Source organism: Quercus lobata, chromosome 2, assembly GCF_001633185.2.
Source record: "Quercus lobata isolate SW786 chromosome 2, ValleyOak3.0 Primary Assembly, whole genome shotgun sequence".
Taxonomy (NCBI): Eukaryota; Viridiplantae; Streptophyta; class Magnoliopsida; order Fagales; family Fagaceae; genus Quercus; species Quercus lobata.
The window spans coordinates 99,281,809-99,300,403 of NC_044905.1; the positions used below are offsets into that span (position 1 = coordinate 99,281,809).

Genomic DNA, 18,595 nt, shown 5'->3' on the forward strand with positions numbered 1-18,595 from the left:
AGGATTATAGTTGACCTTCAGAAGCAGAATAGAGAAGAGACCCATGGAGAATTGCAGTGTTAACTGCTGATACACTAAGGTTGGCAAAGCTTTCACAAAATATTCATTTCAGCTGGGTTCCCAGATCAGCTAAACAATGCAGCACATAGTTTAGATTCTTGGTCTCTCTTAAATCGTTTATCTGGCTCTTTGCTTTAGGCTGTCTCGCAGGTTTTTACTGATATTGTGTTATCTAAGCATGCATTTTGTTGTATTTCATCCTAGCTTTTACTCTTCTGTTTTACTTTAATAAAATTCTTATAGTTATCTATCAAAAAAGGATTATAGTTAACCATAATTAAAAAATAATAATAATAATTTGAGTAGGATTTCTTTTTAATTAAAAAAAAATGTTTGGTTAAAGAAGATACAATATGAGATGACATAAACTTTTTATGTAAACTTCAAGAAGAGGGTCTCATTTGCTAGTTTGAGGAGTGTCATATCACCTTTTTATATAAATCTCATGGGAGAGAGTGTCATTATTGCTCTATTTGAGGAGTGATCGTAAAGTCCAGAAAATTTTTTTGTATAAGTGAAACTAAAAAAAAAAACACTCGTTTTATGCTTAATATAAGGCATATTACAAATATTATTGGACACAAAGGTTTAAAACTTGTGCTGTGTATTAAAGAGTTAGACAATTTTATAGTTTAGATTCTTGGTCTCTCTTAAATCGTTTATCTGGCTCTTTGCTGATATTGTGTTATCTAAGCATGCATTTTGTTGTATTTCATCCTAACTTTTACTCTTCTGTTTTACTTTAATAAAATTCTTATAGTTATCTATCAAAAAAGGATTAACCATAATTAAAAAATAATAATAATAATTTGAGTAGGATTTCTTTTTAATTTAAAAAAATGTTCGGTTAAAGAAGATACAATATGAGATGACATAAACTTTTTATGTAAACTTCAAGAAGAGGGTCTCATTTGTTAGTTTGAGGAGTGTCATATCACCTTTTTATATAAATCTCATGGGAGAGAGTGTCATTATTGCTCTATTTGAGGAGTGATCGTAAAGTCCAGAAAATTTTTCTGTATAAGTGAAACTAAAAAAAAAAACACTCGTTTTATGCTTAATATAAGGCATATTACAAATATTATTGGACACAAAGGTTTAAAACTTGTGCTGTGTATTAAAGAGTTAGACAATTTATAGTTTAGATTCTTGGTCTCTCTTAAATCGTTTATCTGGCTCTTTGCTGATATTGTGTTATCTAAGCATGCATTTTGTTGTATTTCATCCTAACTTTTACTCTTCTGTTTTACTTTAATAAAATTCTTATAGTTATCTATCAAAAAAGGATTAACCATAATTAAAAAATAATAATAATAATTTGAGTAGGATTTCTTTTTAATTTAAAAAAATGTTCGGTTAAAGAAGATACAATATGAGATGACATAAACTTTTTATGTAAACTTCAAGAAGAGGGTCTCATTTGTTAGTTTGAGGAGTGTCATATCACCTTTTTATATAAATCTCATGGGAGAGAGTGTCATTATTGCTCTATTTGAGGAGTGATCGTAAAGTCCAGAAAATTTTTCTGTATAAGTGAAACTAAAAAAAAAAACACTCGTTTTATGCTTAATATAAGGCATATTACAAATATTATTGGACACAAAGGTTTAAAACTTGTGCTGTGTATTAAAGAGTTAGACAATTTTATAGTTTAGATTCTTGGTCTCTCTTAAATTGTTTATCTGGCTCTTTGCTGATATTGTGTTATCTAAGCATGCATTTTGTTGTATTTCATCCTAACTTTTACTCTTCTGTTTTACTTTAATAAAATTCTTATAGTTATCTATCAAAAAAGGATTAACCATAATTAAAAAATAATAATAATAATAATTTGAGTTGGATTTCTTTTTAATTTAAAAAAATGTTCGGTTAAAGAAGATACAATATGAGATGACATAAACTTTTTATGTAAACTTCAAGAAGAGGGTCTCATTTGCTAGTTTGAGGAGTGTCATATCACCTTTTTATATAAATCTCATGGGAGAGAGTGTCATTATTGCTCTATTTGAGGAGTGATCGTAAAGTCCAGAAAATTTTTTTGTATAAGTGAAACTAAAAAAAAAAACACTCGTTTTATGCTTAATATAAGGCATATTACAAATATTATTGGACACAAAGGTTTAAAACTTGTGCTGTGTATTAAAGAGTTAGACAATTTAATAGTTTAGATTCTTGGTCTCTCTTAAATCGTTTATCTGGCTCTTTGCTGATATTGTGTTATCTAAGCATGCATTTTGTTGTATTTCATCCTAACTTTTACTCTTCTGTTTTACTTTAATAAAATTCTTATAGTTATCTATCAAAAAAGGATTAACCATAATTAAAAAATAATAATAATAATTTGAGTAGGATTTCTTTTTAATTTAAAAAAATGTTCGGTTAAAGAAGATACAATATGAGATGACATAAACTTTTTATGTAAACTTCAAGAAGAGGGTCTCATTTGCTAGTTTGAGGAGTGTCATATCACCTTTTTATATAAATCTCATGGGAGAGAGTGTCATTATTGCTCTATTTGAGGAGTGATCGTAAAGTCCAGAAAATTTTTTTGTATAAGTGAAACTAAAAAAAAAAACACTCGTTTTATGCTTAATATAAGGCATATTACAAATATTATTGGACACAAAGGTTTAAAACTTGTGCTGTGTATTAAAGAGTTAGACAATTTTATATTTTATATAAGGCATATTACCAATAATATTGGACACACTTAATTTTATAACAAGGACCTTATCCCCTCTTCCTCTGTGTATGTTAAAAATACTTAATATTCTTAAAAGAAAAAACAGTGGGTTAATCTCACATTGAAAAATGAGTATAAGTAAAAGATGTTTAAAACTTGTATTGTGTATCCAAGAGTTGGGTCTTTTTGGATATATACAAATGTCAATTTCTTTAAAACATTTTTCCATCTCCCTGTGTGTGTGTTAATAATGGATAAAAAAAGATTAGTCCATATAAAAATCGAGTGTAAAATTGTGTGTCTACTACTTACAATCAACCACATCAATATATTATGAAATTAGGTGTAAAATTACGTATACATAATTTTTTTTTTTTCGAGCAATGTTTTTATGTAATCTAGATTGTAGGAATTTTATGCAACAAACCATACATGTGACCTAGTTGCATAAAAATCTTTTCCTTTTGACTTTTTGATGGTTGTAGCTAAGGCTGTCCAAACTATACCAGAGCCCGATAACTCGGCCAAACCGCTCGATGCCGACCCGATTCTTGCCCGAACTAAAGGTCTAGTTGGTCGGCAGCGGGTCTCCATTTTCAAGAACCGACATCAGCAGGTCAAGTGGCGAGTTTCTTCTCCAAAACCTGAGCCACCCGAACTCGACCAGAGTTATAGACGAAGTTTGGCCAAATTCGACTAGACCAAGCTAGATTTGGCGAGATCTCGACCAAATCTGGTGGGATTTAGCCAGATCCAACCAAATCATAGCAAATTTCAGTGAAAATTAGCAGATTCCAACGAAAAATTCATAGATTTCGGCGAAGTTTTGTAGATTCTGACAACAATTTCCAGTTTTTGGCGACAATTTCCAATATTTGGCGAACTTTAGAACCGACTCAAGCTCCACCTAAACTCGAAATCGAAACTGATTTGACCAATTGACACCGATAGTCGGTTTCAAGTCCTTCTGCCCTTCACCCGACTTGGTGGGTTGGGTCCAAAACTGACCCAACCCGACACAACCCTAGTTGTAGCCAATGGCTATAACTTCCAAAATAATAATAATAATAATAATAATAATGACATTGCTACATGATTTGAAAATCTAATAGTTAGAATGCACGTTCTTTATATTCTTAATACGTGTGTTAAATTTCGTGTCAATCGATTGATATTTACTAATCGATTCATAAACTTATTTTTTATGCATAATTTTAGATTACAAAAACTTGAAATTTAAATATTTAATTGAGACATAGCTAATAACCTTTAATCTTCTGAAAATTTTGCAAAGATATAAGAAAAAAATGTAATTTAATTGTAGATTTGTCAAACTCACATCTAGTAAAAGAGATATTGGGTGTATTTGTAGTTTTTTTGGTTTCCCAAGGTATCCCTAGGCTTCGCCTGGGACTAATCCTCCAAGGTACTGTCGGGTACCAAAGGTGGGGACTTCTCCCAAGAAAGTTTATTGCATCCACAAGGGCTCGAACTAGAGACCACTTGCTTAAGCGATCAAAGCCCCTTCCACTCATGCCAACCTTTGCTTGTAGTTTGTACTTTGTAGTATCTTTTAATTTCCAACTTCCGAGGAAATGTATATCAATGACCAAACAAAACAAAGTCCACTCGCATGTCCCTCTTCATCCACAAAAACCCTTCCACATGTTACAAAACTCATTCAATCAAACACAGCCACGTCAGCTAATGACGTGGTGTTCCCAATTTACATAAACACCCTCCACATACCAAGCAAAATACCATAAACCCTTCATTCACTCACTCACACAGAGTCTTCTCAGTCTTCTTCTTCCTCTGTTTCTCCAAAATACCTCTCAGCCTCTCTGATCCATTTCTCTCTTCTCCAATTCTCAATGTTGAATCCCTCTCAACCTTCACATTCCTCAAAGCTCTAGTCTTTTGACCCATCTCTTTGCTCTCTCTCTCAAATGGGGACGCTTCGTTGTAGATCTGGGTTATGGGTTTTGATCCTTGTGGTTGTTCTTCTGGGAATTTGTGAGATTGGCTCGGTTGTTGCTCAGAATCGAAGACCCAAAAACGTGCAAGTCGCGGTTCGGGCGAAGTGGTCTGGTACTCCTCTGCTTTTGGAAGCTGGGTATGTATACGTTACCAGTTTTTGTAGTTCTTGTTCTATTGTTTTTGGTTGTTGAATTTTGTTTTTGCTTTCATTTCTTGTTGTTTTTAGCAAAATCATGAAATGGGTATTGATGAATGTGACATCAATCACCAAAAAAAAGTAATCTTTACAAAAAAAAAAAAAAATTTACTCACATATTACAACAAAATGTAATTCAAACATTCATTGCTGTGGTGGTGAATATTTTTTTTACGTGAAAATTTGCTTAAAATTTGATATGGGATATGCTAGGAGGTGTGTTGAAAAGTTTTTGTTGGAATTTGTTTGTTTCAAAGTTGTGAACATGGCTGCACATTTTGAATTCCTAGCAATTCGTGCTAGCGCGTCCTTTCAAGACGGGTATTTGACCATATGGGATGTGTCGCGACCTGTTTGCTAACCTGATGGCAGTTTTGAAGAAGATGAAGCTCAGCTCAAAGCTTCATTTGACCATTTCATTGTGGCAATTTTGTAAACAGAACGTGTATTGGTTGCTAGTTCATCTCCAACTCTAAATGAGTAAAACAGGCAAATTTTTTTCCAACCATTTCTGATGTGTTTCCACAAATCAACCCCATAAGTAGCTCTAACAACACTAGAGCACCAATCACCCCAGCTAGCGCCATATTTGCTATTAATCAGCTTCTTCTGTAGTGAGTCGCTTTATATCATATAATGCCACAGCCATTAACCCAAAAAAAAAAAAAGTTGGGTTAAAGATCAAAACTTTTCTAACTCCCTGACCCCATTTTGAATTTATGCTCACCACCAATGCCACTCAGAGGATACCCAATGCCTGCTCAGTGGGGATGAGTCGGCTTCCGGGGTTTGCCCCTCAGGAGTGGTCCCACTGGCCCATACCTTGAGGGGGTTCCTCATCATTATAAAAAAGAAAAAAACCCACCTGAAAGGAAATCCAGTTGTAGCTGCTTCAATTTTTGTCAGGTAGTGGAAACAAAGACAAGAAAAAAGTAGGAAGACTAGAGAGCATACTCTTTATTAATGTGAGAACTCCCTTTGATGGATAAAGTCCTTCCACCCCAATAGTATCCTTTCCATTTTCTTTAAATGCTGTCCCATATGCTGCTTGCTTTGAAGTGAGCCCCAAGAGGGAGTCCTAAATATTTCATTGGGAGAATAGATGCCTTACATCCTAAGGTATGAGCCAAAGCTTTCATATATGTAACCATCCCCATTGTCATCATATAAGATTTAATCAAGTTTATCTTGAGACCAGTAATAGCAGTAAAACACAACAAAACACATCTTAAATGACAAATCTGATTGGCATCTGTATAAAAAATAATAATAAAATCAAAATATCATCGGCAAATAACAAATGCCGATATCACCAAAGTCTCATTATTGCGATTATATATGGAGAAACTATCTATACAACCTCCCACTATCAATCTACTAAAGGCCTCCATAACCATAACAAAAAACAATGGGGGAGGATCACCTTGACATGGTCCTCTGCCACTGTCAAAGAAACCATTTGGAGTTCCATTGATAAATACTGAAAAGCGGATGGTAGAGATGCAAAACTGAATCCATTGCCTCCATATTTCTCCAAACCCACATATTTGCCATATGTATAACATATTCTTCCAATTAATTGCCAAAGAATTCCAAGGATTCTGGATTGTTGGCAACTATCCAAACATTCATTAGCTATCAAAACTGAATCCATAATGCATATTGAGTCTTAGAAATGACCTTCCCTAACACGTGTTTGTCTATTTGTCAAAATTTTTAGCAAGAATTTTGTAGACACTACCAAGGAGATTGATAGGCCTGAAATCCCTCATATCAATAGCACCGATCTTCTTTGTAATGCGAGCTGTAAAAGAGTAAATTGATGCTTCCACCCCCCCTCTCCAAAAGTACCTTTTTTTGATAGGTAATCAAAGATTTATTGCATAAAAAAGGACATCATGTTCACGATGGTGAACACTCTAAACTTAAAACAGATACAAGTAACTCAAGTAGAGATACAAACTTAAAGGAGAAAATCAAAAATGGAAATACATTGTGTAAAACCCCAAATTCTGCCCCACCGAAATAAAGTCCCAACTAAAGTACCCGTCTCATGGAAGTAAAAGAAAAAAAAAAAACTTGTGATGTCTTCTTTCATTGCATTCCAACACTTCTGAAAAAAAAGTTATAGTGAAGCTGAAGCTGTCTGGGCTTGATGGTTTATCTTCATCTATTGATTTTAGTGCTTGAAGTACTTCTTCCTCCGTGAAATTACTTTTCAAATTTCCTGCATCATCTTCCTCTAGCATATCAAATAATAGCCCACCCATCTTTGGATGTCAACTACAAGGTTCTTGATAAAGATTTCTATAAAACTATAAAAAAACTTTCTTGTATTGCATCTTAATTATCTATGACCGTATCCCCATATTTTATGCTACTAACAAATTGTTTGTCCTATACGAGTTAGCTGGTAGCTGAAAGAATTTCATATTTTTATCTCCCTCTGTTAGCCATAGAGCTTGTGATTTTTTTCTTTAGCTTGTCTGGAACAAGAAAATTTTCTGAACCTAACATGACATGTCATTTCTACTGTATAAATTTATGCAAATGTAATATAGAAAGCACAACCAAAAATCATGCATTCAAAAGAGAATGAAAAAGCAATTAGAACAGTTCAGATATACAATGAAAGAAACCAAATATAGATTACATTTTTTTTTTTTTGGATAAGTAAATAGAGATTATGCTATTAAAGTAGTAAAGAACTTGACATAGCAATATCAGACAGATAATATTAAAGATCACCTATCTAATCAAGTGCATCAAAGTAACAAAAAACCAGGCAACGTCATATGGGTACTCGAAAAAAATCAGAATGGCCAATGAGCTTTAACTCAGCTGACAGCTCCTCCCCTTATAAGTGCTAGGTGGAGGGTGGGGTCATGGGCTGAAGGTCCAACAGGCGCGTTTGGGACTGAACATAGAAGTTATCATTAGTAACATCAGAAAACAACCAAATAGTCATATTAAAAAAAAAAACCCATTTAGACAACTCCTTTAAAAAAAGACCCATTTAATCCACTGCTTAATTTTAAAGAAACACTAGTATAGAATCAAGCATAACAAGGAAGCATGAAATGCACAGCAATAACATCATACAAACAGAAATATAAGATAAACTATAAATCAGATTAAATTATGTAGCCTAAGAATTAAAATAAATTGCCCTTCAACTCCAAGAAGAGCCAGGAGTTCCTTAGATGGGTTCTGGTTGTTAGTGTTGGAAGGTGAGCAGAAAGAAATGAACAGATTGCATTTTTTATCCTTTTTTTTTTTTTTGGGGGGGGGGTGGGTGGTGGTTTAGAATTTCCCAATTGGAAACAGAAAATAAATGTTTATCTATTGTTTGTTCACTTGGTTTAGATTCAGTAAAGATATTTCCTTTCCTAAGCCTGTAATGACTTTCATTTTTTTTTTTATATACAGTGAATTATTATCTAAAGAATGGAAAGACCTTTTTTGGGACTTCATTGAGGTCTGGCTTCATACTGAGGACAGCCTTGATTCTTCTACAGCGAAAGGCTGCCTTAAGAAAATATTAGAACATGGGCACTCTCTTTTAAGTGAACCATTGGCATCATTATTTGAATTCTCTCTTATGATGAGATCATCATCACCTAGATTGGTGCTTTATCAGCAACTAGCGGAGGAGTCTCTTTCTTCTTTTCCACTGGCTGATGAGGGTATCTCAAACAATGTCGGGGCGGAAGCTTTAGAAACAAATGCAAAGATGGAGAATAAAAAATCAGATCTCTTGCTTGTTGGTGTAAACCCGAAGAGCCCTGGTGGAAAATGTTGTTGGGTGGATACTGGTGGCTCTCTGTTCTTTGATGTTTCAGAAATGTTGTTGTGGCTTCATAATCCTACTGAACCGTAAGTTCTGCTCTGTCATTTTTTAATATGTGTTGTCCTTGTTTTTATTTATCTGATAATTATTGTTATTATCTGATAATTGGCATATATTGCTGTCTTCCCCATAATTATTTGCTCATTTCATGGTTGCCAGTGCTGGAGATTCGTTTCAGCAGCCTGAGCTATTTGATTTTGATCACATCCATTTTGGTTCAAGTGCTGGAAGCCCAGTTGCCATCCTTTATGGTGCTCTTGGAACTGATTGCTTCAAGAAATTTCATGTCACACTAGTTGAAGCAGCCAAAGAGGTCTATTACTTGTGTTTAAAAGTTTGTCACTATATTTTATGTTAAAGCAGTAGTCAATTAGTGTTGTTGGTTCTGTAGTTGGAATGACTTCTTATAATGGATTTGCAAAGGATTGTAACATAGGAAGCAGATGAAAAGCAGGGGCATGGGTGGCTTTTCCCATGAGCTTAAAGATGTCTTGGTTTTGTGTTACTGATCATCATTAGGAGATTCCATATTCTTTGATGACTATATCCCATTTATCTAGCAACACATTATAGATTTTGGAAGCTCAAAATTTTAGAATTTTGTGAAGGAATTTCCCAATTTGTCCCAATCAAAGGCAAAGAATTTCGGCTACTGGCAACTGCATTAACTAGAATTTATGGTCTTAGATGCCAATGAGCTATAACTCAACTAGCACCTCCTCTCCTTATAACTTACCAATCAAAGAATTTTTGGTCTTAAGACTTTCTATTACTTTCTACTTGCTACTTCTTTGTAAAGGAGGTTTTTAAAGATTGTCTACTGTTGATTGGTGTTGTATGTGCAAAAAGAAGGGGAAGACTATTAACCATCTTTACCTTCATTATGACATTGCATGCAATCTTGGTCTATGGTTTCTCTTTATTTGTAAATTTCTTACTCAGTGAGAGACTGCCTAGCTTGTTGGAGAGGTGGTATTAAGGGCCACAACACGGACATGCGGAACATCATTCCTCATTGTCTTGTGAGGTGCATTTGGACGGAGCATAATTCTTGGTCATTTGAAGGGATTGAATCCCTGTTGCTTCAACTGAAGTTTTTTTTTCATAGATCTCTTTATTATGATGAGTTGGATTAAGAACATTAGTAATAGTAGTTCTTCTTTTTTGGATTTTGTAGTTCTTTGTAATTTTTAGGTTTTAGTTGTATAGCTCTTGTATATTCCTTGAGTACTAGGGCTGCCTTTTTCTCCCTTCTCCCTTTAATAAAGTTTATTACTTATGCTTTTGTTTTGTTTTCCTAGGTTAGTGTGTCGGACTAAATTGATTTGTTTTTGATAATGGTATTTCCTTAAATACATACAGCCCAAATACGATTCTAGAAAGCCTTAAAACAGAGGAAGAAGATTGACTAACTTTTGTTTTTTTTGGATAAGCTAGTTTTGGCCTCAAGGGAACCTCCATTTTATGAGACATGGTCCCCTGCAGATTGTGCTACCCCTTAGGGTTAGATTGACTTTCTTATCAATCTCAAAGTCTGCTTATGAATTAGAAGTGCTAAGAAAGTTTTATTATAATTTAGTTTTTTTATTTAAATTTGAAGGTCAATTGTATTTTTATTGGTCAGTTGGATTTTATTTTAGGTCTTATTGGTTAATGAGGAAAATAATGCGAGAAGCACTAAGAAAATTTTATTATATTTTAGTTTTTTTATTTTTGGAAGTTGTTTGTATTTTTATTTGGATTTTATATCAGGTCTTATTGGTTAAATAGGTTGTTTGTATTTGTATTTAATTTCCTAGAGTCAAGGTTATTTTTGTAATTCAATAATTGGCTTTCTTAAGTCAACTAGAATGAGGGTTTAGTTCTAGTAGTCTATATAAGTGTGCTATTATACTCCCATGGAGACAAGGTTGATTGATTTATCAAATTTTTGTTGGAATGTTTCCATTGGTTTGGTGCTGAGTCCATCCTACCCCTGATATTAACTCATAGGTTTGTTCTCTCTTGCTCGGTGTTGGCTCATAGGTTATGTATATTTTTATTTTTCTGTTTTTCAATTTTTTCGTTTCATCATTTTGGTTTTGTTCGGCATCATTGTATTAGCTTATTTTCTAGTTTATTGTTTATTTGGTTACGTATAATTTTTTAAAGCCTCACTTTTATTTATTTATTTTTTTTTAAGGTATAGCTAAATTTCTGTATAATCCATCTCCTAGATTCTTCACTTCTGCTACATACTTGTATATTTGCAAGATGATTGCTGATAGATTGTCTCAATAACTTCCAGGGAAAAGTAAAGTATGTTGTTAGACCTGTTTTACCTTCTGGCTGTGAAACAAAAACTGGCCATTGTGGTGCTGTTGGTACAAGAGATTCCTTGAACTTGGGCGGTTATGGTGTAGAACTTGCTTTGAAGAATATGGAATATAAGGCTATGGATGACAGTGCAGTAAAGAAAGGTTAGAATGGTTGATTTATGTCATAGCCCCACTTTCATTCAACTTATGCTCAAACTTTAAAAGCTGGAGTTTTTTTGTCCAAGGCAAGCTGTATTGGGGAATGCTATCTTCTATTGTGATACTGATTGTGCTTTATTCCTTCCCCTTAAATTATATAATAATTCTTTTTGGTTTTCCTTTCAGTGTTTGTGTTAAGTCAATTCATGAAAGTCAATAATATCTGACCAGTTTCTGATTCAATTCATTCAAAGAAGCTGTTAGTTTTGGCATCTGTGAATATTAAAGTTACTCTTTCACTTTGCTGCTTCCTTCCTTCAAAGTTGTATTTGATACGGTTCTTGTTTTTTGATAGATATTTATATGCACACATGTTCCTTGTCTTTTTGGCCCACACCTCTACAGATATGTCCACTATCCAATTATTCTGAGTTAGGAGGAGATCTGAAATAACATTATTAGATGTGGTGAAGAATATGTTGGATAAGAAGGTGACACAGAGTGTGACTTTAGAAATTGCAGAATGATGGAAGGAATACATGTAATTGATCTTGATTAGTTGATAAGTATCCATAACTGATCCCAATTTACTTGAGATTAAGGTGTAGTTGAGTTGAATTCAGTTAAGTCTTTTTATCTTTGAAAAGATTGCCAACGATGAACGAATTGCTTTAGGATATATAAATATGTTAAGTCTTGCACACAGACACACACTTATAAATAGAATATAAAATCCTTATAACAATTTTTGACAGGATATTGATGCCTATAATAGTAATAAAAAGGTTTTATTTTGTGTATGTATTACCATGTTTTGGTACTAAGATTTTATTGGTTTATAATGTATGTGTTAAAAATGTATGGTTTGAGTTGCAGGTGTCACTCTAGAGGATCCTCGGACTGAAGATCTCAGCCAAGAAGTTAGAGGGTTCATATTCTCTAAAATTCTGGTTGGTTATCCTTTGATGTTACAAAATTGTTCAGATTATTTTTCATGTTAGAAATTATAACCACTTTCAGGACCCTTTGCCTTATCCTGAATACAATGGGTGTGTGGGGGTGGTTTGACAATATACGCTAGGATAGTATATTCATGAACAGTATGCTGTTATCTATTTTTATGGAGTATTATCTATGTTTCAACTGAAGTTGAACCTGGGAATTGGCCTTATGCTCATGGTGCTCAAGAGTTATCATGATTGTGAATTCTTGTTTTTGCATTTTATCATTTCTTTTTTCTTTTTCTTTTTGATGGCATACATCGTTTTTTTTTTTTTTTGATAGGTAATAAGACTTTTGTTGAAAAAATTGAACATCATGTTCATGATAGTGAACACTATAAACAAGAAACAGATACAATATAATCAAGAACTAAAGGAAATAGAGACTAAAAAATCAGATAAAGAAATACAATTTGTACACCCCCAAATGCAAGCCCAAAGAAACTAAGTACCAAAGAGGAGAGATTTTAGATGATCTAATATTCTCTCCTTGTCTTCAAAAGTGTGAGTATTGCGTTCTTGCCAAACTAACCACATTAAACATGCTGGGACCATATACCTACCTATCAAAAAAAAACATGCTGGGACCATATTCCAAATGGTTGAACGATGCTTTCCAAACCAGTTTCTACACATAAAGAAAAAAGAGCTGATTGACCTTGGCATTACCCATTGGATCCCAAACATTGCAAAAGCTTCGCACCATAAGGCGTGAGAAAACTTACAGTGAAGAAGAAGGTGATCTATTGATTCCCCATCACAGTAGCATAAATAGCACCTATTAACCAGAAACCTACCTCTCTTGACAAGATTGTCAATGGTGAGTATCCCATCATTAGCTGCTGTCCATAAGAAGAAAGACACCTATTTAGGCACCTTTGCACACCAAATGCACTCCCAAGGAAATTCATTGGTGTTAGGACTAGATAATAGCTTATAAAAAGAGCGCACATCAAATACCCCAGATGTAGTCAATCTCCAAACTAGGTGATCATCCCCCTCACCCCTCGACATAGAGGAATAAATAAGCTCAAAAGAGGAGTAAACAGTGTCTGCCTCCCAATCCTGAGGACCATGACGGAAAAGTAAATTGAAACTCCTTCTACCTCCTTTAGAAGTAGATATTACCAAGTCAGAGACCCATGCTTCTTTAGATAGAGAGCAAGCAAACATAGTAGGAAAGAGTTCCTTCAAAGGAATAGGCCCACACCAAGGATCATGCCAAAAACTAACACTGCAACCCTCCCCCACATTATATAGAATTTGGCTAAACAACTTCTTTGTTCCTTCCTTAATACTCCTCCACATCCCACACCCATAAGAACCTCTTACCCCTCATAGTACACCAGCCTCCTCTCCCCTCACCATATTTGACTGCTATAACCTGACGCCATACATCATGTACCTGTAAATAATTCTAGATGCATTTTTTTGCTCTATGAAATTAGAAGAGTAAGTTTGGTTTTTAAAAATAGGACAATTGATGTAGTAATTTAAAAAAAAAAAAAAAAAAATAATCCTTCTGTTTTTCTATGGAAGCACTCTTGGATGACACATACTAGGATATTTAAAGCTACTAGCACTTGCTTGTGCCACTAACCTTTTGAGGTGGGCTCAAAAGGAAGCTTATAGTGAGATTTTCTTAGTTATCAAGGTAGACAAGCATCAAGAAGATTCAAAATTCTAGAATTCGATGATAAGCTTGTAAACACACACACACACACAAAAAGAAAAAAACAAAGAAAGAAAGAAAGATTCTTCTTCTAAAAAAAATATCGAAAAAGAAAGAAAGAAATAAATTCTTTCTTTTATAATTATGTAAACCTTGACAAAGGCTTTGTTGAATCTAAGATACTAATGTTTGAATTACAATTTTGGATTTGAATTTCATAGCCTTGAGAGTTTCCTTGCCTTAGGTTAATAAGCAAAAGAAGTCTACAGAAAATAAAAGTAGGGAAGGTTGTATGGCTCAACTGAAGTTCCTGTGGGAACTTGGGAATCTGTGGATGATGATGACATAATGTGGTTTCTTAATTTAGCACAATTTTTACTTTAAAAATAAAAGAAAAAAGAAAAAGAAAAAGAAAAGAAAATAATGTTTAGCAAGATTTTAAGCATTAGAAGATGCTTTATGACTGGAAGAAAAATCATTTTGTTACTTATGAGGATAAATATTTTTGGTATCTATGAGAGAATACAAGTGATATTCTTATAAAAAAAAAGAAAAAAAGAATACAAGTGATATTCAAATATGCATCTATCATTGCACTAAGCCTTTATAATTATGCCCTACGATGAAACTCTTTGAGATAGTGATTGAGGAAAGGATATGATGTCAGGACGTTAAGTGCAAGATTAGCATCTTGTGCTTGGAATCCTGGGTGATGACAAGAATTTTTTTATTTTATTTTAAGGATGTTTGGAATTAGGAATTCATTAAGCTGAGTTGATTTCAAGCTGTATTTTCTTTTGATGTGGTGCATTTGCAAACAATTGCTGTTACGATAACACCACTTTCATAATACTTTAGTCTTTATTAATTTATTTAGTTTAGATGATTTTGATAACACCAATTTTATAATACTGTTATCTTTATTAATTTATTTAGTTTAGATGATTTTGAAGTTCCAATGTCCGCACACTCAATATAGTACTAAAGATGCATTTTGGTTTGTCCACTTGCAGGAACGCAAACCTGAACTAACGTCTGAGATAATGGCTTTCAGGGATTATCTATTGTCATCAACAGTATCAGATACTCTTGATGTTTGGGAACTGAAGGGTATTTACAATTTATGGTTTTTCTTTTGTTAATTTCATACACTGCAATTATTATAATGGTCTTTTCCCCTTGAACAGATTTAGGACATCAAACTGCCCAGAGAATAGTTCATGCCTCTGATCCTCTGCAGTCAATGCAGGAGATTAGTCAAAATTTTCCAAGCATAGTTTCTTCCCTATCTCGCATGAAGGTACATACTTTGTCACAGATTATCAGGTTGGATAGGTAAAATAGAAAGTAGCTGTTTGTTGGACAAAATATTTGCTGAAAGGATATCGCAAGCCATGTGTTTTCCTGATTAAACTGTGTAAATGTTTGGCAGCTCAATGATTCTGTTAAGGATGAAATTACTGCAAACCAGCGAATGATCCCACCTGGCAAGTCCTTAATGGCTCTCAATGGTGCTTTGATCAATATCGAAGATATTGACCTCTATCTGTAATGCTTTTGCTCTCACTGATATCTTTTTCTCTTTTCATGCTGAAGATCATGGCCATTCCCAAAGTTTTCATCTTTATTCAACCTACAATGCATCTTGTTGTCTTCTATTGCTCATTTTAGACTTTCATGTTTTTTCTGGTTGACATATTTGTTTAATTGAAAGGGTTTATAACCATTTATCAGGAGCATTATACTTCTATTAGTTCTATATAATTTTGGGTAGTTTTTGCTTTGATATCTGTTTATTATTCTTTTCAAGAAAATATACACGTATGACATTTATAAAACTGCTAAGAAGGCCATACAATATTATTATAGGCATGATTGAAGTTTGATAAATCCAGAAAATGGAAAACCTAATGTCCAAACTAAGGTTGCTAAGTAGACACTAGAAATTCCTTTTAAGTTTTCCCTGTGCATGTTCTTTTGTGTGTGTGTAAGTGTCATATGTTAACAGTTTACTCTGCACATGGGAAAAAAAGGAGGTTTTATTATTTTTAGGCCAGAATAGGACCTTCAGTTGAGGAATCTTGTCCATCTAACATTATGCCTATGCTATATGCACCCCCCTCCCTTCCCTAATTAAAAAAAGGAAATAAAATCTGCCTACGGGTAATTTGAATATGGCTTCAGTTGGTTGCACTATTTTTGCATCACATGAATTCTTTGAAATCCATACATTGGTGCAACATTGAATGTGATTTATTAAAGTTAACCTAATTAGGAAGCAAGGACACTTTATTTAGGGTCTCGTATCCGTGTCGTACCCATGTCAAAATAGTGTTGTACTGGCCGTTTCACGTTATAATTTTTCAAAAATTGCTCGTGTCACCATATCGTATCCGTGTCTGCGCTTCCTAGTAACCTTAGATGTGCTATGTTAACAACAAAGCATATATGGTAAGTTATTATTGGTTTTACTTGAATCTATCACTGAAATTATTTTTTTGCCAACCAATAACAACCTGTAACAACTTGCCACTTAGGATTTATTGTGAAAGTGTTGTGAAAATATTGTGGACATAGCATTTCTCTTATATATTAGGTTATAAATTTAGCATTAAGTCTTTTTTAGTATAAAATGTAATAATATCTCTTTACTGTGAACCATTTCTTATTTTACCATGTAGTTTTCAATTATTTTTTAGTGAATCTACAATTTATAATTGATTTAATCACAATCTTGGCAAATGGATGAACAGATGTTTCATTAATATTCATATGGCTTATAAATCATAGGGTACATGATATGTAATTTAAAAAAGAAGAAAAAATATTTATACTTATATAATATTCTTTTACATCTAAAAACAATTCAAAATAAAAAATAACATATAAAAAGAATTCTTCAAAGTATATACTTATGAATGATAACGACATAAACTTTTTCCTTATGTTTGTAGTTTTGTGCTGTTTAGATGCAATATATATAATTTATTACATAACATTATATATATATATATATATATATAAAATATGTAATTGATCTAAAACTTCTATTTTTTAAAACGCTATTAGATTGGATGTCTAGTGTAGAAAGCCATTCTATCTCTTCGATTTATGATTTGATGGATGCTTTTAATTTGTGTTCTTGATTGTATTGATCCCCAGCTGGCTGTATACGTTGTGTATACTTGGATGACTCTTCTTTTAATGTTTGGATAAAATAATTTTTTTATTTTTTTATTATTTTATTATTTTTTTACATATATATGAGATTAGGATTAATCGGGGTTCAAGCGATAGCCTAGTGGTAATGGCATCCTTTGTGGTGCCTAAGGTTTGTGTTTCGACCTTCCCCCACTATTTATCTATTAAAAAAAAGATTAAGATTAATCGTGCCCCCCCCCCCACCAAAAAAAAACCAAATTTTCTAACGTTGCCACTGAGTGTGACTTTGTTTCATTTTTAAGTTTGCTCAATAGATATTTATTTGCTTTTGTTGGAATGCCTACAGCTTCAAAGATTCAATAAATTTTTGGCTCACTCTCTGTTATTATGTCTTATCCTATTTCAGGTTGCTTGACATGGTCCATCAGGATTTATTGTTGGCTGATCAATATTCAAAGTTGAAGGTAAAATGTTTTAAAAATTTTCTTTGCTCAGCTGCATTGGCATTGATGATGAACTAATGTTGTGGTTAAATCATTCATAAGATGTAATAGTTGTGGTTGGACAAAAAATGCTCATTTTCTACATTTTTATACCTGATAATCTGTATTGTATATAAAAGTCTGAATAAGTTTGGAACTTTTTTTGGACAGAAATTCCTTAATATTTAGTTAAAATCCCAATATATCCAACTTCTAATAGATTGCATGCTATCAAATTTCCAATGAATCCTGTGTGAAGTTCTAGGTTAGCCACTGAAATACTGATTTCATGGTGACGCAGGACAGATAAAGTAGAAATAGAAATGACTGAAAAGATAAAGGATAGAACAAACCCTAGGCTTCACCACCAAACGGTTCTTGGAATCACCATCAAGTTTAGAGAAACATCTCTTAATCAAATTATTTGGTTGGCATCTTAAGGCGGATTTTTTGAGTCAAGTTTAGAGTCCTCCCTTTGTTTTTTAATTCTGATGGATTCAACTAACAAATGTATTTAAACCTCGTTATCCCTAGACTTGCACAGTCATTTCGAAGCTTTAAGTTTATACCTTACAAATTCAGTTAATGTGTTCTAGGCTATGTTTCAGTTGATTTTTTTTTTTTCTTTGGTATTACATATGTATTGTTTTTCATAAGTAAAACTTTTTTTTTGTAAGTATGAAAATTTAATTGAAAAGAGACTACTTCATGCAAAACGGCATAAAGTGGCCTTAAGAATTACTAACAAATATAAAAATTATATACAATGAAATAGATACTCAATAAACATGTGAACATAATCTCTATTCGTGCGTCCCCAAGCTTGTGACCAATCAAACAAAGTTCCAACAAAATGAGCTAGAAGCTAGTCTCTTGTACTTTCCATATCCTCAAATGTTCTCTTATTCCGTTGTCGCCAAAGAATCCACATCAAACAAAGTGGAACCAAATTCCAAATATTCAATGAATTTTTGCCAAACCAATTCCTCCAATCAAACAAAATATCTTTCACACTCCCTAGCAAAACCCAGGAAATACAAACAAATCGAAATA

General features: G+C 33.2%; 1 protein-coding gene across 1 annotated transcript in view; it reads left to right on the top strand.

Annotated features, from left to right (window-relative positions):
• Nucleotides 1-4,508: 4,508 nt before the first annotated feature.
• LOC115977493 (UDP-glucose:glycoprotein glucosyltransferase) overlaps nucleotides 4,509-18,595 on the top strand; it is a 30,110-nt gene continuing 16,023 nt past the window's right edge. Inside the window, exons 1-9 of the mRNA XM_031099370.1 lie at nucleotides 4,509-4,859; nucleotides 8,349-8,795; nucleotides 8,929-9,082; nucleotides 11,057-11,228; nucleotides 12,102-12,175; nucleotides 14,912-15,008; nucleotides 15,086-15,198; nucleotides 15,331-15,446; nucleotides 17,467-17,524. Coding sequence (XP_030955230.1) covers nucleotides 4,693-4,859; nucleotides 8,349-8,795; nucleotides 8,929-9,082; nucleotides 11,057-11,228; nucleotides 12,102-12,175; nucleotides 14,912-15,008; nucleotides 15,086-15,198; nucleotides 15,331-15,446; nucleotides 17,467-17,524 — 1,398 coding nt within the window. The 5' untranslated portion in view covers nucleotides 4,509-4,692. The remainder of the gene's footprint in view (nucleotides 4,860-8,348; nucleotides 8,796-8,928; nucleotides 9,083-11,056; nucleotides 11,229-12,101; nucleotides 12,176-14,911; nucleotides 15,009-15,085; nucleotides 15,199-15,330; nucleotides 15,447-17,466; nucleotides 17,525-18,595) is intronic.